The sequence below is a fragment of the Ursus arctos genome, unplaced genomic scaffold, assembly GCF_023065955.2.
Source record: "Ursus arctos isolate Adak ecotype North America unplaced genomic scaffold, UrsArc2.0 scaffold_24, whole genome shotgun sequence".
NCBI lineage: Eukaryota > Metazoa > Chordata > Mammalia > Carnivora > Ursidae > Ursus > Ursus arctos.
The window spans coordinates 7,800,501-7,823,652 of NW_026622919.1; the positions used below are offsets into that span (position 1 = coordinate 7,800,501).

Below are 23,152 nucleotides of genomic sequence, written 5' to 3' on the forward strand. Positions count from 1 at the left end.
TTTTATTTGTGATAGAAAGAGAGCACAAGCAGGGGGAGCAGCAGGCAGAGGGAGAGGCAGGCTCCCCGCTGAGCAAGGAGCCCCATGCGGGACTCCATCCTAGGACCCTGGGATCATGACCTGAGCTGAAGGCACACACACTTAACCGACTGAGCCACCCAGGCGTCCTGGCCCATCCCTATACTTTTAAGTCCAGCGGGAATTCGGGAGCCAGGAGCTTGTGTTCGATTGGCCACATTTAACTGTAAGTTCCACGGCTTATATTCCACAATATTCCAAAATGGGCTAGGATTTACACATCAGCACAGTAAACATTGCTATTGTAAACACAGTCAACACCGACAAGTATATTTAGGGGAAAATCATTCTCTGGTTGGACGTACTGAGTAGGTGACCTCTTGAATGTTGTTGTTTCTGAGGAATTTCAGTTGTCTAAGAGATGGAATGGAGCTTTGGGATTAACAGCCTTGGCCTGAGTTTTAGATCCCAGCTCTTGTCACTTCCTGCTGGGTGTCCTGGGATGACTTACTCAACCTCTCTGAATCACAGGGAGGAGGCTGTAGGTTTCCCAGAGGTGAAGCTTGTGAGGTATGTAGCCTCCCCCCCCCCCCCCGACTATCACAAGTAGTGCCGCCCCACCCAGTCCCTCTGCTGATCCCACAAAGCAAACCGTGGGTCCTCTTGCCTTCTAGACTTTGCTCTCACAGTTCATGTTCCTCAGCTGTCGTGATCCCCCTCAATCTTCTCTCAGGCCCTGGTAACTGTTACTATTAATTTTTAATAAAATCTTTGTTTGGAAGTATTTTAGATTTTGAGAAAAGTTTCAAAAACAGCCCAGGGCATTTCTGCATATTCTTACCCATTTCCCCTAACCGTGTTACATAACCACAGCACATTTGTCAAAGCCAAGAAATTAACATTGGTACATCGCTGTTCCCTCAGCCCCAGATGCTAGTTGGATTTCTCCATTTTTTCCCACTGTTGTCCTTCTGCTGTTCCCAGCATCCAACCCAGGATACATGTTGCATTTAGAGTGTTCTTGTTTTAAAGTGTGGTCTGCAAGAGAGGAAGGTGTGCCTTTCATTCAGAGCCCTACACTGAGAGCATAATATACGTAGACTTTGTTTTAAAACTGCCAGCTTTAGCCATGCTGCTAAGGGGACATTATCTTTGGAGTTACAGAACTGCTTGTTTCCCTACCTTTAAGGCAGTCATGGGCTATGGGTTTGGGTTTTTAAGGTTTAATTCGGTTTGTAACGAATGCTGCAGAGAAAAATGTTTAACAAGATCATTTCTCCTGTTGATGAGTTGCCAAATATTTCCTAGTGCTGGGTTTTCTTGAAGCAGCTTATATCCCAGTGGTGGGGAAAGTCCATGGGATCAAGGTTACATTTGATGATTGCTAAAGCTGATTCATCCCAGGCTGTGGCTGTGGGATGCTTTGCTTGGTGATAAGGGAGGCACTAACTTCAACTTTTGTCTTCACTCTGTAGCTCTTAGAATTTCTTAAAAGACTCCGGGTCAGTGGAGGGGGGAAGGATGGTACGAACTTGATGTGGGGCTGATGCAGTTAGCTTTGGATGACTTCAGCTGGCTCTGGGGCTTTGAGAAAAGCCACTGGATCCCTTCGGGTCTCAGTTTTCCCACCTGTTAAATGAAGCATTTGGACTGGGCAGCCTCCTGAAACCCCTTTCAACTCTATCAGCAGACGCTATGCAACAGATTTTCTGTGATGCTCTGCAAATTCTATACCACTTTCTTTCCACACCTAAGAAAAACTCTGCTATGTTAAACAATGACTCATCTAGTGTTTGTCAAAGGAGTGAAGGCATTTGGGTATGAGCCTGCATAGTACTTAATTTGGAAGGTAAAATCACTTTAAAATTTAGGTAGTAGACTAAAAAAACGAGTGCTGAATCACTTCCTGATTATGCCTTCTTTTGATTTCTCCGCCCCCGTTGCTCCCCATCATTAGCAGGGATAACAGAGAATTCATTTAGGTACCCAATATTGGAGACCTGCTCTGTCCAGGGCTACTCAGACCTGTAGTGCCAGGATACAAAGATGCTCATAGCAAGGCCCTCGTCCTAGTCTCCGGGAGAATATGGACACAAATAACGAATCCAGTGTGTTGGAAAGGGGCCACCCTGGAGGAGGGGGAGGGAGCAAGATGGGGCCGATGGCAGGAGCATGCTGAGTACAGGCAAGCTCAGGGAAGAATCCAGCAACACCAACCTGACCCTTAACTTCCCGCCAGGAACTAGTCGGTGTGGTATATGCATTGCCCCATATCATTTTTAAGACAATCTTCATACAGTAAGCTTTGCCCCTACGTGTGGTTTGCTCAGAACTGAGCTGCAGAGAGCTTAGGTTATTCGCTTGGGGCTACCTAACTAGTAAGTGGCAGAGCCAAGGTGCAAATTTGAACCTGATTCTAAATCCTGAGTTTCCCCATCCATTATTTATGTATGAGTGTGTGGTAATGCGTTTTGGATGCTTGGAAGAAAAGGCATGAGAGGTAGGTCTTGGTGTACTGGCATTTTTGCAGATAGAAGTGCTTGGGCCAAGGGATGGGGGGGGCGGGGCTGGAGGGTTCAGCTTGCAGTGGGGTGCAGTCGGGCAAGATAGGCTTCTAATGGTTAGGGCTAGCTCAACTTTCATTTTTTTTTTTTTTAAGTGAGATAAAATCCACGTAACAGTCACCGTTTTATAGTGTACAGTTCAGAGACATTTAGTACATTCACAGTGTTGTGTGACCATCACCTCTGTCTAGTTCCAGATATTTTCATCACAAGGAGGGCCCTGTACCCGTTAGACAGTTGCTCCCCCATTCTGGGCTCCCACCATCCCGTCAATCACTAGTCTGTTTTGTGTCTAGGATTGGCTTGTTCTGGATACTTTGTGTAAATGGATGTATCGTAATGTAAATATTTATTTTTTATTTTTTTAATTTATTTTTTATTTAATTTATTTTTTATTTTTTAATCTTTTGTTTTTTAAATTTCATTTTATTTTAATTCAGTTAATTAACATATAGTGTATTATTGGTTTCAGAGGTAGAGTTCAGTGATTCATCCGTTGCCTGTAACACCCAGTGCTCATTACGTCACGTGCCCTCCTTAATGCCCATCCCCCAGTCACCCCATCCCCCCACCCACCTCCCCTCCAGCAACCCTCAGTTTGCTCTCTATAGTTAACAGTCTCTTATGGTTTGCCTCCCTCTCTAGTTTCATCTTATTTTATTTTTCCCTCCCTTCCCCTACGTTCATCTGTTCTGTTTCTTAATTTCCACATATGAGTGAAATCATATGATAATTGTCTTTCTCTAACTTATTTCACTTAGCATAATACTCTCTAGTTTCATCCATGTCATTGCAAGTGGTAAGATTTCATTTTTTGGTGGCTGAGTAATATTCCATTGTGTGTGTGTATATATATATATATATATATATATATACACACCGTATCTTCTTTAATTGCAGTCTAATTCTATGTGACCTTTTGTGTCTGGCTTCTTCCACTTAGCATATAATTAATGTTTTTGAGGCTCCCTTATGTTGTAGTCTGTACGCAGCGCTCCACTCCTTTTCATGGCTGAGAAGTACTCCATCGAGGAGAATATTTTGTGTCTCCATTCACCTGTTGTTGGACATTTGGGCTGTTCCCATCTTGTCAACTACGAACAAGATCAACATCCCTTTTTAAAAAATTAACTCAGGTCATCCATTCTTGCATTCGCCCCTCTGTAGGGATGGACGTTGGGGTCAGTCATGGGGCTGAGATGCCCTGGGCGGTGTGTCAAGAGGAGAGCCAGGGTCTCTCTTGGATCACCCTTGGTCATGGGAAGTGAGGAGTAGACACAGCTTGTCTGACAGTCACTCTGTTCCATCTTCAGGTTTCTGGGCCCTGCGGTAAGCCTATTAAACCAGCCAGGCGGAAGTGAGACTTTCGGTCCTTTTTTAAAAAAAACTGTGTTTCCTCCTTAGCTCTTTTCGCAGGAATTGTCATTGTTACTGAAATGCCTGCTCCCTTGAGCTGCTTTGATTATTTGGTAAAACTTTGGGCTGCTTTGCTCTTAGCAACATCTGGCTTGGAGGATGGGCTTCCCCCAAGCCTTCCCACAGTGCATTTGATGGATTGGGCTTCACGTTTTATTCTGGGCAAGAAAAAGGCAAGAAAAGGGCTTTGGGGGAAGAGTGAGGCCCCTGCCATGTGCCCTAAAACCTGATTATGCATCCCTTTTCTAGACAAAGGTGGGAAGAGGAAGGTGCTCGTTGTCTGCTCCTCATGCTTCTGTCTGCTATCTTCAGGGCTGGTGCTGCTAGACTGGCTTTTGCCTTTATAAGCGGCGTTGCGGCAGTCGAAGGGCTCTGGGTATCTGTCATCTGGGGTCCTATGACAGGTCCTATGCCAAGGACTGGCTGGCAAGGACCTCCCTGTGGAGCTCATTACCTGAAGTCTTGGGCCTACTTCTGACCACCTTCTCCTTGGGAGCTTCTCCCCTCCAGGCCCTGCTCCGTAGGAGTAAATCGGAGTTAATCAGATGCACAACTTCTGCTACTATACAGCTAGTTAATGTCATCCAGATTCAAAAATGCTTAACATTTAAAGGAGCTTTGCCAGTGTTGAGAGTTTCAGGCCGGCCACCTATGTGGAGGTAAATTATTAAATCAGGCTTACCCTACAATCCGGCAATTGTACTCCTTGGCATTTACCTGAATGAGCTGAAGAGTTATGTCTCCACAGAAACCTGCACGCAGATGCCGAGAGCAGCCTTATTCATTATTCATAATTGCCAAAACTTGAAAGCAACCAAGATGTCCTTCCGTAGGTGAATGAATAAACACACTGTGGGCCATGCAGACAATGGAGTATTATTCAGGGCTAAAAAGAAATGAGCTATCCAAGCCACAGAAAGACATGGGGGAACCTTAAAAGCATATCACTGAGTGAAAGAAGCTAATCTGAAAAGGCTACAGACCGTGTGCTTCCAACTGTATGACATTCTGGAAAAGGCAAAAGACTGTGGAGACTGTAAAGAAATCAGTGGTTGCCAAGGGTGGGGGGGGATGAATAGGCAGAGCACCCAGGATTTGTAGGGCCATGAAACCACCCCGCGATGATACTGTAATGGCGGGTACCCATCCTTATGTGTTCATACAAGCCCGTGGGACGTACAGCAGCAAGCCTGAGCTCTAATGTAAACCGTGGACTTTGGAGGATAATGGTGTGTCTGTGTATTGTAACAAACATGCCACTGAGGTGTGGGCTGCCCATACTGCGAGTTCGTGCACGTGTGGGGCAGGGACTTCTCTGTACTTCCTGCTCTGTTTTGCTGTGAACCTGTGACTGCTTTTTAAAAAAGTGACGCATGCCTTCAGATGCTGTATCAGTTTCTTGTTGCCACCGTAAGAAAATACCACAAAATTAGTGGCTCGAAAGGACACACATACACTATCTGAAAGCCTGGGGTTCAGAAGTCCAAAGTTGTCTTACCTGGGTTACAGTCGAGGTGTTGGCCGGGCTGCGTTCCTTCTGGAGGCTCTAGGGGACAGTCCATTCCCTTGCTTTTTCCACTTTCTGGAGGCCGCCTCTATTTCTTGGTTCATGAACTTTCCTTCGTCTTCAAGCCAGCCCAGCAGCATCTTCCAGTCCCTTACTAACTGGGACCTCTGCTCTTGTCATCACATCTTCTCTCTGACTCTTCTTGTCTTCTCCTAAGAACCCTGGGATCACTTTGGCTCTGCCCAGATCATCCAGGATAAGCTCCCCATCTCGAGGTCCTTAATTTAATCACAAGCACAGAGTTCCTTTTGCCACGTAAGGGGGACATAGTCACGGGTTTTGGGGATCAGGATGTGGCTGCCTTTGGAGGGAGGTCATTACTTGGTCTCCCCCATACGCCCTCTAAATAACTTTTCTTTGGGCCCTGTTTTCACTTCAGACAGGCAACCCGGTTCTATTTCATGGTTGTTCTTTGGTCATTTTTCTAGTTTATGTGGGAGGCAGGGTATCTGGTGAGGAAAAGAAATGAAGGAAATCCAGTTGGGTCCTCGATTTCACTGGAAGGATAGAGAATGGTGATTCTCGAGGGGCGCCCATCTGAATCATCCGGCATGCTCTTCTCTTTCAAGCGTCCCGGTGCCCCTCCGTTGAGAGGCACATCTCTTCTGCACTACCTCGTGTCACTTGTCCATGGCAACATTTTGTATCTCTGTCTGCTGGGCCAAGGAAAAAGTTGGCATCCAGGGATGTAGAGGGATGGAAAGGGGCTTGGGCCAAAGAGATTCCACTTTGTGTGGAAGAGGTAGACAGGGAGCTGAGGCTGAAGACGTGCCCCCCAGTGGCATCAACGAGGATGGGATGCAGGGAGGGGTTGGGGGATGACATGAGTAGCCTTCCTGGATGGTGTAGCGTTAGCGTCACTGCTGATGGGGCTGTTTGCAAGGCCCTGGAACGTGCACACAGAGAGGTTGCTGGACAGGTTGTGTGCAGATCCTCCTTGGCGCAGAGTTTACGGTGAATAGCAGCTCCCCAGGGCTGTTGAATTCTAGAGCCGGTGAGACAACAGTCTGGGAAAGGGATGGGTTAGGCTGTGGCACGGGGAATGAATCCACAAGCTTCCTTGGGTGGTCTCATGGAACTGAACTGATGAGGCGTTTTCTTCCTTTCTGGGGTTTCTGAGGCAGATACAATCTTTCCGTGGGAGGCACTAAGACTTTTGCTGGGAGAATGGGGCCCAGAGCAAGTGACCGTGTGTGGATGATGGTTGGCAGAAGGGAAATTACTTTTTGCATGGATTTGTTCTTTATTTTTGCTTTCGTAATACCTGGTTTTGTCTCCGCAAATGTTATTCTGGAGACGGGTGATGCAGATTTTTTTTTTTTTTTCAAGGCAGGGCATAATTAAAGCATTTTAAGAAACCCATTCAACATTTTACGTGTCAGTGATGCCTGTCCTATGGTTATGGTGGGTAGTGGGTGTACTCTCGCCAAGGAGGTGTCACGGCACCTTTAAGAGTAAACAGCCGTGGGTGAGCGTTTTAATTCGGTAAACACTGGAGAAATTCTATCCAGCTGACCTCAATGAGATTGGGTTCCACTTCGTTTTTCTCTTCCCTTTCATGGTTCTGCCCTCATTCAGGTGATTATGGTCCTACTTGCTCAGGTCCGTGGATCTGCCGTTTATTGGCGACCTGATCTCCACCTTATCTTATCACTTCTGATTCAATATCTTTATCTATGGATAGCAACAGAAGACAGCATCTGCCTCCCAGCTTTGTGGCAGTGATAACAGAAGCTATCAAAGATCTATTTCCCTGGACATAGTAGGTGATCAATAAATATTAGTTCCCTGCTTTCCTTTTAGAGATAACAAAGTTGGCAAGACTGAGCTGACATTGGTCAGCAGTTGACTTCAAATATTTCAAAGGCTGCCACATATCCTAGAGGAAAGATACCTTCTTTGGTGCCCCAGAGAGCAGACATGGAGCTGACAGGTAAAAATGGAAGGGAGACAGATGTGTGTGACTCATGTCTACTGTGGCAACCAAAAATGTCTCCACCCATTGCCAAACTGTACCGGAGGGTAGAGTTGCCAGTGGTTGAGACCCACTGAGTTAGAAGCTAGATGAGAGCAAACTGGACTCCATCCCTCCAAGATCACCTCCATCCCGCGCCATATTGAATTCCCATGGCATTCATCCCAGGCGTTCTGGTGGTGGCTTTGTGGTTTGAGAGAGTACCAAATGCTGAAGATAAAAGGCCTAACACCTGTGTAGGGTTCGTTTTGGGCCACAGAGAGCAACTGAGGTCGACACTTGGAAGGGCTTTTGGGGTTGTGCTTGGTTTAATGGCTTGTTCCCTGTGGTTTTGCAGGTCATGTTAGCAGCTTCCTATTGGTCTCTCCTGGCCCCGGCCGTTGAGATGGCCACGTCCTCTGGGGGCTTTGGTGCCTTTGCCTTCTTCCCTGTGGCTGTTGGCTTTACCCTCGGAGCTGCTTTTGTCTACCTGGCTGACCTCCTGATGCCTCACCTGGTGAGTACCACTCTTCAGACTTGATGTACCCATTCATGGCTCTGTTGAGTAGCCAGTGGTATCGAAATAGATATTTCAAGCCACTTAGGGCTTTTACCAAGAATTGTACCTTGAATTGGGACTTTTCTTCCTAAAAGAAAATAAGCTCTTGGTAATATGACTAATCATCCCCTTAGTTACATTTTGGTAAGTTCAGATTTTAAATGTCAGATTTCCCTATAAATAGAGAGTGCAGCTGACGTTGTACCGTGTGGCACTGTGTCTCCGAGCGGACCTGGCAACTGGGAGAAGTGAGTGATTATGATCACGGTCTTGACCCTCAAGGAGCCTACGCTGTCATCAGGGAGATGACGACACACCCAACTATAGCATAAGACCAGTGACAGCGTCACATCGACAAGGGCTTCTTAACAGGAGGATGAGGTGGGGACACTGGGTAGCAAGAGCCTGAGTTCGAGTTCACTCCTGCTGTCGCCTGGTTGTGTGTCCCTTGGCTCCAGTCTTCCTTCCTATAGCCTGAGGCTAACTCCCTTGAGGGGCTGCAAAGTAAACATTTAAAAATCTAAAAAGGCACTAGAACTGGGGGCAAGCCAGAGATTTTAGGCTTTTTTGCTGAAATGGGGCTGGTGGGTTAGGTGTGGGGAGCGAGCATGTACTCACTTGCTCACGTGTGAAGCGTGGTACGAGCCACAGCCTGAAATCTGGCCGTGAGATCGTAACCAAATGCTCTTGGCTAAAATCAGGTGGTGTGCATATGCTTCTGTCAGTGGAGAAGGGTCAGTGTCGTAAGGACCCAGGACAGGAACCTATGCCTTCCCCGATGCTGTGTCCCAAGCAGCCCTAGAGATAGGCAGAAGTCCTCTGTGAGATCTGGGCTGGTGCTTGAATTCTCTGCTCACCCAGAAAGGGAGGAGGCACAAGAAGGATGCTGTAGGGGAGAATGGGGTTGGGGGTCATTTCTTCTGTTGGACTGTGACAAGCGAGGATCCAGTCTGGCTCTCTGGAGTCAGCTGGACACCTAGCCCAGGAGGTGGTCTGACATTCTCTTCCCTGCCTACCTGCCTTCTTTGCTGCCATAAATTCCTGACCAGAGAAAGAAAAGGAAGGGTTCTCGGGAGAACTTGTCCTTGGGGGCAATGAGAAACGGATTCCTCGTGTCACAGAAGGACCAGCCTCTGGACCAGACAGCCGGATGTGATGGTTGGATGGAGAATCATGACACTGTCTTGGAGGAAAGACCCCGTGTCAGTTTTTTCATCAGCAGCTTAAATGTCAGTGTCAGTTTCTGGCCCCTGGGCCCTTGGCTTCCTTGCCATTGATTATTTCTGCATGATAAGAACTTTGAGAGGTCCTCCGTGTGGGCGGCTGTATTCTGCTCTCGGGTCCACCCTGGTCATGTGCGAACTTGCCCTCGGGATATATTCTACTAGCCCTGGCAGGAAGATCTTGCAGCCTGTGGCCTTAACTCTCAGAACAGCAGACCAGGGGGCTGGCTCAGCGGCTCCTCACAGCCCCCACCGGGTCTCATTCTGCCCTTCCCACCTGGGCCCCACTGGGCTTCTAAGACTATCTCGTGGAGGGCTCTTTGCACTCACGATGGGGCTCTGCTCACTGGTACCGGGGTGGCGATGGGGGCAGGTGTATTTGATCAGCTGTCCGAGTGTGGGGACTTTCTCTGGGCAGCGTCAATAGTCACTGGCCAGTCTGCGCCATGCGGCATCATTGTGTTAGCCTTCTGCTCGGTGTTTGTTCTAATATATGCTTTGAATATGGAGACGATCGCGGGGGAAAGTCGTGGATTGACTGCACAGAAAATTAGGAATGGCTTGGGAGTGGTGGCTGCGTGTCCAGGGAGAGAATTTGAAGGGGCTTGAAAAAGGGCATAATAACCATGAATGCCCAGAACCAGGCTAATTGGCAGAAGGATCAGCCTGACAGTAAACATCTGTTCTAGGGCATTTGAAAAGAAATTAATTCTTGCCGTTGATGTGAGAAGGGGAATTTGTTCTGGAAGGTCTATAAACAGATAAGAATTATTTATGAGGGCTACAGTCGCTGAATACAGATGTTGCTGTTGAGAGTCGCAAACTCAGGCCACCGTCGCTGTGAGACAGCATGCGGTTCCGCTAGGTTTCACTCTTAATGTGCTTTCCCAACCCAGAAGGGGCAGCAGCTCGGGTCTGTAGAAGGTGCTCCGTGGAGTGTGACTTAATGGGTTTTGATCTTGCGTTCATGTGGTCATCCGACTGATTGAGTGCCCCCGGGGAAGGGAGTCTTGTCAGGCAGCTAGAAGCCAGTTTGAGAACCCAGACCCTTGGGTTTGTGGGAACGAGATGGTTAACCGCCAACTCTGGTCTCCCAACTCTATTTCTGTTCGTTCAACTTCTCAGCTTTATCTGTCCCCCTTTTGGAGCGAAGCAAACTACTGCTCATGAAAAGGGTTTTACTCATAACAGCCTGTCAGGTTGAACCCGTTGTGGCTTTGTTAACCTCAGATACATCGACTCACTCTCTGAACTGGGTATTTGTTTTCATTTCTTTATCTGGGAATGAAGCAGAGAAGGCTCAGGAGTAACCGTTAATGGGAAGTGAGCTTACAGAGATGTATGGAGATTTTGCCAAATGGTGTCTTAATGGGAGAGGGGAAGAGGCAGGGGGTAGGCACGGAGGTGCCAGCTTTTGGACCTCAGGAAGACGGCTGCCAAGAGGGGGCTGATGGGGAACGTGACTGGGGCCAGCCTGAGCCCAGGGTTCCCCTGCGGAGGCCCTATGGAGAGAATGGATAGTAAGCAGCTGTTTGGAGACATTGACGTTTTTGCAGTCTTTGCAGTTCTGCTTCTGTATGAAGTTAAGGATGGCAGTAGGTGGGTGGCTTTTACCTTGAGTTCAAAGCAGTGATTTTCTACTGGTGGGTAGAAGGGTAGGGTTGGGAAGGACAGTGGGGTGTGTGTTCCCAAGGCCTCCTGTCTTTCTTTTTAATCATATTAGTATTACAATGGCACAACACAAAAATCTCATCATAAAAACTAAAAAAAAAAAAAAAAAAAAGTTATGTGAAAGTCCCTTCCTGCTATAGACTGTGTCCCCCTCAAATTCACATGGTGAAATCCTAACCCCCAGTGTGATGGTATTAGGAGGTGGGGCCTTCTGGAGGTGATCCAGTCACGAGCGTGGAGTCCTTATGATGAGATTAGTGCCCTTATAAAGAGGTCCCCAAGAACTCCCTGTTCCTTCTGCCGTGTGAGGACACATGGTGACACAGGGATGCTGTCTGCGAACAAGAAACCAGACACCGATTATGCCAGCCCTTTGATATTGACCTTCCAGCTTCCGGAATTGTGAGAAATACATTTCTGTTGTATATAAGCCACAGAGTCTATAGCAATTTTTAAATTTAAAAAAATGTTATTTATTTATTTTTCCCAAAGATTTTATTTATGTATTTGAGAGAGAGAAATTGAGAGACGGAGCAGGAGGGGCAGAGGGAGAGGGAGGAGCAGACTCCTCGCCGAGCAGGAGCCCGATGCGGGGCTCGATCCCAGGACTCCGGGATCGTGACCTGAGCCGAAGGCAGATGCTTAATGGACTGAGCCACCCAGGCGCTCCTATAGTAATTTTTAAAATAGATTTTATTTTCTTCAAGTAATCTCTATACCCAGCATGGGATTCGAACCTGTAAAACCGCAAGATCAAGAGTCACAGGCTTCACCGACTGGACTGAGCCAGCCAGGCGCCCCCTAGAGTAATTTTTTATAGCAGCCCGGAATGGACTAAGACACTTCCATCTTCCTGTCCTGTCCGCAGACCGACCGTTGTTATCAGTTTAGTGGGTATCCTTCCAGATATTTTCTCTTTTCTTTAAGAAAATGAACTATGTTGTGTCTTTTAAATACTGAAATGTAGACACTTTCCTCATTTGCTTGTCTTGCTCGAGCGTGCTTTAAATCTGCTCTGTAGCAATCCGAGCTCTGCCTCGTTTTGAGCTCCTTTCTCTTGTGTGCGTGCGTGCAATGCGTTTTCACACCACTGGAACCGGTGTGTGCATCCTCTTGTGTGTAATGTTTACATTTGGAGTGACTTTTATCTACAGTCGTGCTGCTACCTGTGCAGCGACCCCCACCTTCCTGTATGTAGCTCCCCCGATAATTTCCCTACCATCGCGTAGCCGGATCGCTCAGTGCTTTTACATATGTATCTATGTACAACTGGAAATGTAATTTTGTTTTGTGTTTTCTGAAAAACACATGGTAACATACTGTCTGTGTTGTTGCTACTTGCTTTTTTCAGCTTGCTTTCCATCTTGGCAGTCTCCCCGGGAGATCTGTGCTCCCCACCCTCTCTCTCCCCTGTCGGGCTGTGACATCTTGAGGAGGCCGCCCAGGGACTGCCGGAGGAAGGGAAGGTGGTGGGTCTGCGGATTCCCTTTGAGATCTCTCATCTGAGAGCGAGACTGGTGGTCCTGCCTGGGGCAGGGTCATTTCGCAAGCGGTGGGGGGGTACTGCCTTCTTCTCCGCTCCCTCCTTCAGTCATCTGTGTCCGCAATCCTGTTGAGTCTCTTCTCTTTCTTGTCTCTGTAATGGCGAAGAAGATGCTGCTGCTGGCAACCTTAGCTAGCGGCGTGCGCCCGTACTTTTAATACGTGGCCAACTTTGGCTGATGTCAGTATTGCTTGGCTGGGGTTGCTCGGAGGGGCCACCTAGGACACGTGTCTGGAAGCGACACAGATAGCAGGAGGCGAGTATTTTTCCCCCGTTTGGATGGTTTTTTCCTCCTGTATAGGTGCTCTCCGTCTTCAGCATTCTGATTCTACTTCACTAAAGAATACCTTGCAGAGAAAAGGTGGGGTTGCGGAGGGTGGGGGGTGGCAAGAATATCTCACGGAACGCCACAAGGAGAAGCTGGGGTGGTAACCACCCGAGCCTGTAGCATAAGCCTGACATTGTCTGATAAGCCCAACTAGCTTCATAGAGGAAGACGGGCCCTCTGCCTCAGTGTTAGTGCTTCCTTCTGTTGTTGTTGTTTTTTTAAGTTTTTATTTATGTATTTGGGAGAGAAAGAGAAAGCGTGCATGCACCGTGCATGAGTGGGGGTGGGGGTGGTAGGGGTTGTGGGTGGGGGTAGGGCAGAGGGGAGGGGGAGGGGCAAAGGGAGTGGGGGAGGGGCAGAGGGAGAGGGACAAGCAGGCTTCCTGCTGAACGGGGAACCTCGATGCGGGGCTCCATCTCAGGACCCTGAGATCGTGTCCTGAGCCGAAGGCAGATACTTAACGGACTGAGCCACCCAGGCGCCCCTGAGTGCTTCCTTCTTTCTCTTATTCAGCTTTGGCTGATGCAATTCTGCTTGATACTGGAAGGTATGCTGGGTTTGCTGGGTTGTGGACATCGTGGCTAGGCTGGAGAGAGCCTCTAGTGCAGGGGCTGGGGCGTGGGGGGTATCAGGTGGCTCCACTGGCTATAGAATCCAGTCAAAGAGGGAAGAGGTTTTGCCAATGGGCGTATTGCTTCACCGCCTGCACATCTGTAGGGCCAGCGGCAGGGTACTGCAGACCAGGGGCCTTCGACGACAGACATGTGTTTCCTCCCAGTTCTGGAAGCCAGAACTCCGAGCTCAGGGAGCCAGCGGGTCGGTCTTCCTCTGCGTCGGCTTGCAGATGCTCCCTTCCTGTTGTGCCCTCGCGTGGCCTTGCTTCTGTGCCTGTGCGGTCTCATTTTAACTTAATCACCTCTTTCAGAGACCTTTTCCTCCCTCTAAATACAGTCACATTCTGAGGTACAGGGGTTAAGGCTGCACCATAAGAATTTTAGGGGGTGCAGTTCAGCCCCTAACAACATTCTCTTGGTTTCTTTTGGTATTTATGGTACTAAGGTTGAGAGGTGAGCCCGATAGGGATAGTTTATCCCGTGGGCGTCCCTGGAGGCCATCAGTTTAGGCACTGGGTGTTCTGAACAAGGACAAGCCGAAGTTCTGGCCGCTGAACGGGCAGGCTGACCAAGTCTGCTCCCTGAGCGGCAAAGCTCGCTGACCAATACCCAATACTGGTTAATACGTTTGTTGCTGATGGCGCAAACCCATAGGGTTGCCAGCAGCAGAAGCAGTGGCTTATGAGCCCTGGCTAGAGAGCATCGTAGGTGGTCTTTCAGAAGGATCCACCGCCAAGGGGGTTTTGATCTTTTACAGAGTGGACAGGATATGTCATTGTACCAGGGGCTCTTGGTGCACGGAAGCTGCCGGCACTTAAGAACGTGAGACCTGTAGAGAGTGACATGCGGGGCCCCCGGGGTCCGAGCACCCGGTCCCAAGGTGCAAGCCAGAGCCAGACCTGAGGTTTCTTTTGCTGGTGGTGCATTCTGCAGCGTCTTGTGACTTTGAAGAAGATGTTCAGGTGTTGGTTTTGGTCTTGCCGGCCCGCAGAGGGGCTGAAAGGGGGGGACGCAGTGTCCTAGTCTGGCTGCTGCCTCTTGGAGAAAACCGCGGCTTCCGCCATTCCCTGGCTGTCTTGCAGTGCACGTTTAGCTGTGCACACACACACTGCCCCAGCCGTTTGTGCGCCTGTGAGTGTTAGCTGTGCACGCAGTCCTGGCTCCGTGGGGCTGCGGGAGAGACATCTGTAGCTTTGCAGCCGGTGGCCCAGAGCGTCGGACACTGTCCGCTCTGGCTTTTGACCAGGGTTCAGAAGCCCACCTCTGTCAGCGTTGTGTCTTCCCGGAGGGAAGAGGGTCTGGCATGAAAACGTGTACATGCGTGGGCACACGCACTCACACACACCACACACACACACACACACACACACACACACACGTGCACCAAAGCTTCCGCTGCAGTTAGGCTATAAAGCACTGTAAAACCAAGCACTAAATGCTTTTTATTTTTATAATAAACTGGCAGTTTATAATAAACTGACATTTTAAAAAAGTTTTATATATTCATTTGAGAGAGAGGGTGAGCAAGCACATGAGCAGGGGAAGAGGCAGAGGGAGAGAGAGAGAGAATCTCAAGCCGACTCCCTGCTGAGCACGGAGCCTGAAATGGGGCTCCATCCCACCATCCTGTGATCATGACCTGAGCCAAAATCAAGAGTCCAGGGCTTAACCGAATGAGCTACCCAGGCACCCCAAACTGGCAGGGATTCTTAAATGCAAATAAGTTGGACCCTTCTAGAACTTGGGTTTTGTTCTTCATACTTAGAACACATTTTCATATTTTACTTTATTTTATTTTATTTTATTTTATTTTAAAGATTTTATTTATTTATTTGACACAGAGAGAGAGAGAGAGAGCACAAGCAGGGGGAGCAGGAGGGAGAGAGAGAAGCAGACCTCCAGCTGAGCAGGGAGCCCGCCGTGGGGCTTGATCCCAGGACCCTGGGATCATGACCTGAGCCACAGGCAGCTGCTTCATGGACTGAGCCACCCAGGTGCCCCATGTTTTCATATTCTAGACCACAAAGTTGTGACGGAATACTTGTCAGGTCTTGCTGTTTGTTGAGCCGGGCAGCGTGCTCACGGCAAAGATGACAGTGGCAGAGATTTACGAGGCTGGAATGGGGCGTGCGTCTCCTGGGAGCTCCTTCTTCCCAAACGTGGCAGTGCATCTGTCCGGCTCACAGTGGCATCCCGAGCTAGGCATCTGGTGCGTCCTTGCCAAGCAGAGCAGACCCAGGCCCCGCCCCTGTTGTCGGTCTCTTGCGGGATCATGGTGCTGCTGCTGCTGGTGCTGGAGAAGCCAAGCCCCAGCGCAGCTAGACATCTGGTATCCAAGAAGAAAAGAGGAGTGAAGCGTGGGGACGGAGATGTGGTTTGGCCAGTTCTGGGAAAGGACAGAGTTGGATTAAAGCCACTCCCACGAGGATCCCTGGGGATAGATGACAAGGCATAGCCACAGTAGTAGCCTATAGTCCCTCCTTCCAGAACTGCTCTCTGCTGTTCTAGGTGCTGCAGTTCCTTTCGCTGTCCTGTATCTTAGGGGTGGGTGGAGGGGAAGGGGCTTCATCCCCGTGTCTCAGGGGCACACCGTGGCCCAGAATCATAGCCAGTCCCCTCTGGAGCCTCCTTTTTCCAATGACTTGGGTGAGCAATTGTAGGACTTTTCCTCACCTTGACCAGAGCCAGACGGAGGTGTTCTGAGTCTAGTGCAAAAGCTAAGTGATAATTACTAACCCGTTGGCAGTGGTGAATAGCTCAGAACACTGTTCTCTTCTGCTTCCCCTAGGGGATGTGGTTGGTGTGTTCCTCCTCCACAAAGCTTCCCTGCCGCCCCATGTCTTGGTTCCACTTGGAACTTCTCCCACTGTGGCCCTTCTTTTCCCTATGCTGCCATCACCTGTGGCCCCAATCCCCTGTGGCCTGAATGCAGGTGCATGGGCGGGGGATGGATCTGCTGTGGTGCCCCCTGTGTTCTCCACACCAATCAGCACAGTGTCTGGCACACACTGGGTCTCCAGGAGGAATCTGATGAATGTAGGAATGGAGATGTTGGGAAGATCGAATGGGATCGTCTTTGTGAAAACTCCCTCTAGCTTCTAAGTTGAAAGGGCTTCATACCTGTGAGGTATTTTCTGGAAGCAGATCTGTGCCCTTTGCCAGGACCACTTTCTTGGCACAACAAACATGAGGCATGGATAATTAACCATGTGAGTGAAAAATAGGAAAACTTAATTGGAGATTTGAATCTATTCTACGATTTGCCATGGCTTTACTTTCTTAATGATGTTTACCTAAGAAGCTAAAGACCTATCCTGCCATTTAGAACAGGCATTTTCTTTTCTTTTCTTTTTTTTTTTTTTTTAAGATTTTATTTATTTATTTGACAGAGAGAGACAGCCAGCGAGAGAGGGAACACAAGCAGGGAGAGTGGGAGAGGAAGAAGCAGGCTCCCAGCGGAGGAGCCTGATGTGGGGCTTGATCCCAGGACTCTGGGATCACGCCCTGAGCCGAAGGCAGACGCTTAACGACTGAGCCACCCAGGCGCCCCAGAACAGGCATTTTCTGAGCCAAGTTTTACTATTGCCAAAGATTCAGAAAAGAGGGGAAGAAGGGCTTCCTGCAGGGGATGAAGGGACAGTCTCAAGATGAAAGGGGAGAGGATCTGGTTCTCTGGGTTGCAAATTTCGTAGCTCACCAGAATCACCTGGCAGACCTCCTTTACCAGAGAGGCTCTAGCTCCTTTTTGCACACATTCCCATTTACCACTGCCTTTCTCCTCCCCTGGTTCTCTGGGCAGCCTTTGTAAAAGTAATCACCTGCCTTGTCTAACACCCTGATCCTGATTCTGCTCACCCCTCCCCATTTTGCCAGAAGCTACTTGAATATCAAGTTTCCATATGGCAGAGCAAGTGGCAGTTGGTGGCGTCCCAGGAGACTGGCTCATGAAGATGCCCAGAAATGGTTTAGGGCAGGACCTGTAGGTAATGAGCCGTGGGAAGTGCAAGCTAATGCTGGGTTTTCTTGCCGAGTGAGTTGTAGTTCGACATCACAGTTGGAGGTAGAAGTGGGTGATGTATATTATATAATGATACTGTATTTTGCGATGGCATATTATATGAGGATATATAAGGATATTCTATAATGGTGTTATGTAACAATATGTCGTTATATATATTATATCTTAATTCTTTCTTTTTTTAAAGATTTACTTATTTATTTATTAGGGAGAGGGAGAGAGAGGGAGAGAGCTCTCGAGCAGGGGGAAGGTCAGAGATAGAGAGAGAGAATCTCAAGCAGACTCCCCATGGAGCGAGGAGCCTGACATGGAGCTCGATCCCATGACCCTGAGATCACCACCCGACCTGAAATCAAGAGTCAGATGCTCAACGGACTGAGCCACCCAGGCACCCCATATCTTAATTCTTTCTAACACCCCATGCTTCCCACCCTAGTCTTCATTTCTAGGTTGGCATAAAGCTGCTTTAGAGACAACACATCGTAGGGGAGCAAGCATGGGTCTTGGACCAAATTGCCCTGGATTCCTGGGGCTGCCTGTCTATGGGCAATTACTTATCACTCTGAGCCTCAGTATCCTTATCTGTAGAATGGATATAATCCTACCTGAGCAGGTGGCCATGAGGATTAACTGCAATAATGCTTATAGAGCACCTAATACACAATTTGGCTTATGTACAGTAGGTGTTTAATAAATATCAGATCCCTTTTATCGGGCAGTGTGGATGCTGTTGTGATTCAGCCTTAATCAAATGTGTGTGTGTGTGTGTGTGTGTGTTGGGGGTCTTCAAAGGAGGAGGGCTTCACTGTGATGTTCATCCGTCTTGCCTCTGGGTTCCAGAAGGTGAGATGTCCTTTCATAGATGTTTGGATATCCTATAGGCAGCTGGCCCCTTCTTCCTACTGCTCCCAAGGGAATGGGTTGAAACGTTGTGCCTATAAAACTAGACCCTTAGGACCATCGCCCATCTTTGCCACTTGTCCCGTGGTGTCTTTCTCTCGGATGGATTGTTGTTCAAAGGAAGAGTGACCAACTGGCCACGTGAAGACCCAATATGATTTGACTAGGTGACGTGGAAACCTTCAGTTCTCCCTTACCTGTTAGTAACTAGAATTGCTTTACTCATATAACAGGTTGCTAGTAGGTCGCCCACCTGGTTTGACATCTAGGTTGTTGCTACCGACTGATGTATGCCTCCTATTTGGAGTGAAGTCTTTGGGAGATGATGAGGCTCAGATGAGGTCCTGAGGGTGGGCCCTCTGTGGTGGGAGTACTGCTCTCGTAAGAAGAGACACCGGAGAGCCTGAGCTCACTTTCTCTCTCTGCCATGTGAGGACCCAGTAAGAAAGTGGCTGCCTACCAGCCAGGAAGAAAGCTCTGTTGTGTGTGTGTTTTCTGTACCACCAATCAGTTCTTCAACACCAGCTGGCTATCCTACAGTTCAAGTCCATACCAACGCTATCTACCCGCAGATTATCTACGTACCTGCCAATATCAAGTCCTGGTTGTGTCGGGCAGCTACAGCTCAGAGGTTCCCTCCCCCCTCCTTGGATTTGATTAATTTGCTAGAGCAGCACACAGAACTCAGGAAAACAGTTTACAGTTGACTCTTGGACAATGCAGGGGTTAGGGGTGCCCACCCCCACCACCCCCCTACATACACACAGTCCAAAACCCCCTATAACTTTTGAATCTTCCAAAACTAAACTGTTAATAGTAAGCTTCCAGTGTTGATTGAAAACCTGATAACATAGACAGTTGATTAATACATATTTGGTATGCCATATATATATATATATATATATATATATATACACACACACACACATTATGTGCTGTATTCTTATAATAAAGTAAGCTCGAAGGAAGAAAATAGGACGAAAATCATAGGGAAGAAAAAATACATTTACAACACTGTACCGTATTTATGGAAAAAATCCTCATATAATTGGACCCACGCAGCCCATTCAAGGGTCAGCTGAACTCATGAGATTACCGGTCTATTACAAAAAGACAAAACTCAGAAACAGCCAGTGGGAGAGAAGTATAGGGCCAGGCACGGGGGAAAGGTGCGGGGAGCTTCTATCCCCTATCCCTGCACCTCGGTAGGCCGCATCTCTATGTGGTCACCGAACTGGTCACCGAACTGGAGGCTCTCCGAACCTGTCCTTTTGGGTTTTTATGGAGGTTTCATTACCTGGGTACGACTGATTAAGTCATTGATTCAATCTTCAGTCCCTCTTTGCTTCCCAGAGGTCAGGGGATGGGGCTGAAAGTTCCAGCCTTCTAATCACATGGTTGGTTCCCCTGGCAACCAACCCCATCCCGTGGTGCTTTCTAAAGGTCACCCGATTAACAGAAGCTCAGGTGTGGTGGAAAGGTTTTGTTACGAATATCAAGACACGGTAATCTCTCTTATCACTTAGGACTTCCCAGGGGTTTTTAAGAGCTCTTGTGCCAGAAAGAGGGGCAAAGACCAAACACATATTTCTTATTATAAATCACAGTATCACAAAGGTCCTCACCAGAACCCAACCCTCCCAGTACCCTGATCTTGGACTCTCAACCCCCAAAACCGTGAGAAACCAATTTCTGTTGTTTAAGCCACCTGGTGTGGGGGACTTTGTTAGGGCAGCCCACCCTAAAACTATTGTCTCAGATCTTGGGTGACCCAGTCCTTCTTTGCCCCTTGCATGGGTCTGTGCCCCTCTCTGCAGCCACCTCAGCCCTGGCTCAGCGGTCTTGTCACCGCCTGTGCAGGACTCACCCCCAGGACATCTCTGTGGAGTGTCCTTTTGCCCCTTACTAATGTGGGGCCAGATTGTGTTTTCTGCCTGTTCCTGAGGCCTGGCTTCTCTCTAAAACAGTCTCCTCCCTCTGGTTTTTTTGTAAGGGTTCTAGTTTTCCATCTGATGTAGGCTGGCTGGGTCCAAGGACCCAGAGGGGCTCTTGCAGAACCAGCCAAGAGGGTCCTTGACTTTGTGAAGGAAAGAAATCAAAAGTGAAGAAGGGAGAGTAGAGTTTATTAAAGATATAGAGAGTATAGATACGGACAGAGCATCCGGGAGACTCAGAAAGGAAAGAAGGGTGAATCTCCTCTTTGCTTGGGGTCTGGGGTTTTTATTGAGGACAGTGGTCTGTGTCTTTTCAGCAATCCAGGAACAAGGACGTGTGTTTAGGTGTTCCCTGTGAATCACTTATGCCCCAGAGGCGGGAGTCTTGATGAGTCAGTAGTCATGTCTACTCCACCTTGGTCCCTCCTTAGATGTTATCTGTTGTGCTGGAAGACTCCAAAGAAACCATTAAATCCTTGACCTTTATAAAGAAGACATACATTATCTGTTCTATTAGGTGTACGTAAGGTGGGGGTGCAGGTCCTCGCAAGAATAGAAACAGGAAAGGAGTGAAAAAAGCAGGTTTTCAGGGCGCCTGGGTGGCTCAGTCCGTTAAGCATCTGACTCTTGATTTCGGCTCAGGTCATGATTTCAGGTTTGTGAGATCCAGCTCTGCGTTGGGCTCTGTGCTGGGCGTGGAGTCTGCCTAAGATTCTTTCCCTCTCCCTCTGGCCCCCACCCCCCAAGCAGGTTTTCATGGGGTCCCTTTTGTTTCCCTATCTCAAGTCCCCATCCAGGACTCTGCTCCACAAGTCCCATCAGACCCGCCCAAGGTCATTTGTCAAACCAGTCCTTTGTAGCATTAGCAAACGAAACCCTGATTTCTTTTTCTTTTTTTTTTTTTTTTAAAGATTTATTTATTTATTTATTTGACAGAGATAGAGACAGCCAGCGAGAGGGAACACAAGCAGGGGGAGTGGGAGAGGAAGAAGCAGGCTCATAGCGGAGGAGCCTGATGTGGGGCTCGATCCCACAATGCCGGGATCACGCCCTGAGCCGAAGGCAGGCGCTTAACCGCTGTGCCACCCAGGCGCCCCCCTGATTTCTTTTATAATTATTCCAGGCACATCTAATTGGAGCAATCGTTACATTTCCAGATATTTTGGGTAAAGGTTCTCTTCCATCACAAGTTTGGAAATATTAAAATATAGACGAACATTTCAAAAACTTGTACCTATTTGCTTAGATATCCAGGCTCGGAAGGCCCTAGAAACATGTTCCGCCTTTGGTTTGGATGGTCAGCTGAATAATGGCCCCCAAAGATATCCAGGTCCTCATCCCGGGAACCTGTGAATATTACTTTATATGGAAAAAGGAACTTTGCAGCTGTGGTGAAGTTAAGGACCTTGGGATGGAGAGATCAACCTGGTTTCTCCAGGCAGACCCTACAGGAAGTCACACGTGTCCATAATTATAAAAGGGAGGCAGAGGAAATTTTGACCCGGAAGAGGAAAGGGCATTGTGACCCTGGAGGCAGAGGTTGGAGTGATGAAGCCCTGAATCAAGGAATGCCAGGAGCCCCCAGAAGGTGGAAGAAGCAGGGAATGGATTCTTCTGTAGAGCTTCTCTGATGGGAGCTTGGTCCTATCACACCCTGATTTCAGCCCAATGATACTGATTTTGGATTTCCAGCCTCCAGAACTGTGAAAGAATGAATTTCTGTTGTTTTAAACTATCATTTGGTGGTCATTTGTTAACTGCATCCACAGGAAACTGATAGAGTTTGCATGGTTAATTCTCTCCTTGGTGCTGCCGCCCCTCCCACCCCTCACTGCTCTGGGAGCTGGTGGTGTCCTATGCCACTGAAGCAATTCAGCGGTGAGGCCTTTCTCTGACCAACTTACTGCTTGTGGGTACTCTCAGGGCTCAGAATAGATCAGCGGCTTTTGCACACATTCAGTGAGAGTTTGATCCCTGACTTCTAAATGGCTTAAAAGGCTGCAGAGCATAATTGCCAATAGCATGGGCTCTGGAATCCCAGTGACTGAGATCAGATCCTCTGCGACTTTCTGACCACAGGACCTTGGACTAGTAGCGCAGCCTCTCTCCTGCTATGCCCTGCTCTAGCTACTTCACAGAGATGGTTATAAGGATTGAGTGAGCAGCCAGGTTTGATTGGTCCTAGAAACATTTTTGCACATCTTAACCTCTCTAAAATTGGGGTGCATTATACAGGCAAGGGCAGGTCATTGTCTGTGACCATATTTTTCCTTCTTAGTGATACCTTGAGGAATGGTGTATCTATAGCAGAAGGCATTTTAGAATCGATGAACATGGTAATCCATGCAGATATGCTGAACTCAGTGTCTGCACATTTTAAGAGCCCAGTAACAATTTGCAATGATGCAGTTGTTTCAGTTGTAGCAAGGAGGCAGAGGGTTTTAGGTATGAACTCACCATCTTTTTCCACACCTGACACCTGATACTCTTCTCTCTCCTCCCTGTGCTCAGGAACCTCCCCTTTGCCACACCTGTCCTATCTCCAATCATTTCCATTCCCCTGGTACAGCCTCGTTGCAGAACTGGGTGCAGGAAAATAAGAATCTGTGGCTCTGAGTGATAGGTCTGGTCCTGCTCTCCTCTCGCCTCCCCATCTTGCAGAAACTACCCAGGTGTATTCATGACCTTGCCTGCTGGACTTGTATAACTTGAACTTGCTCCCATGGCCTCTGAGTCTGAGACCTTAAAATCTTTTTTTTTTTTTTAAGAGTCTTTTGAGACCTTAAATCTTGACTTGTCTGTAAATTTTTCTTCCTTCTTATTTTTGCTTCTATGCTCTCTGG

At 48.2% G+C, this 23,152-nt stretch overlaps 1 protein-coding gene across 18 annotated transcripts in view; it reads left to right on the top strand.

The window, feature by feature from the left end:
- Positions 1-23,152, top strand: part of SLC39A11 (solute carrier family 39 member 11) — a 565,309-nt gene that overhangs the window by 108,399 nt on the left and 433,758 nt on the right. For all 18 annotated transcript variants that reach the window (XM_057318037.1, XM_057318040.1, XM_057318035.1 and 15 more), the window contains one exon: positions 7,878-8,036. In XM_057318037.1, coding sequence (XP_057174020.1) covers positions 7,878-8,036 — 159 coding nt within the window. The remainder of the gene's footprint in view (positions 1-7,877; positions 8,037-23,152) is intronic.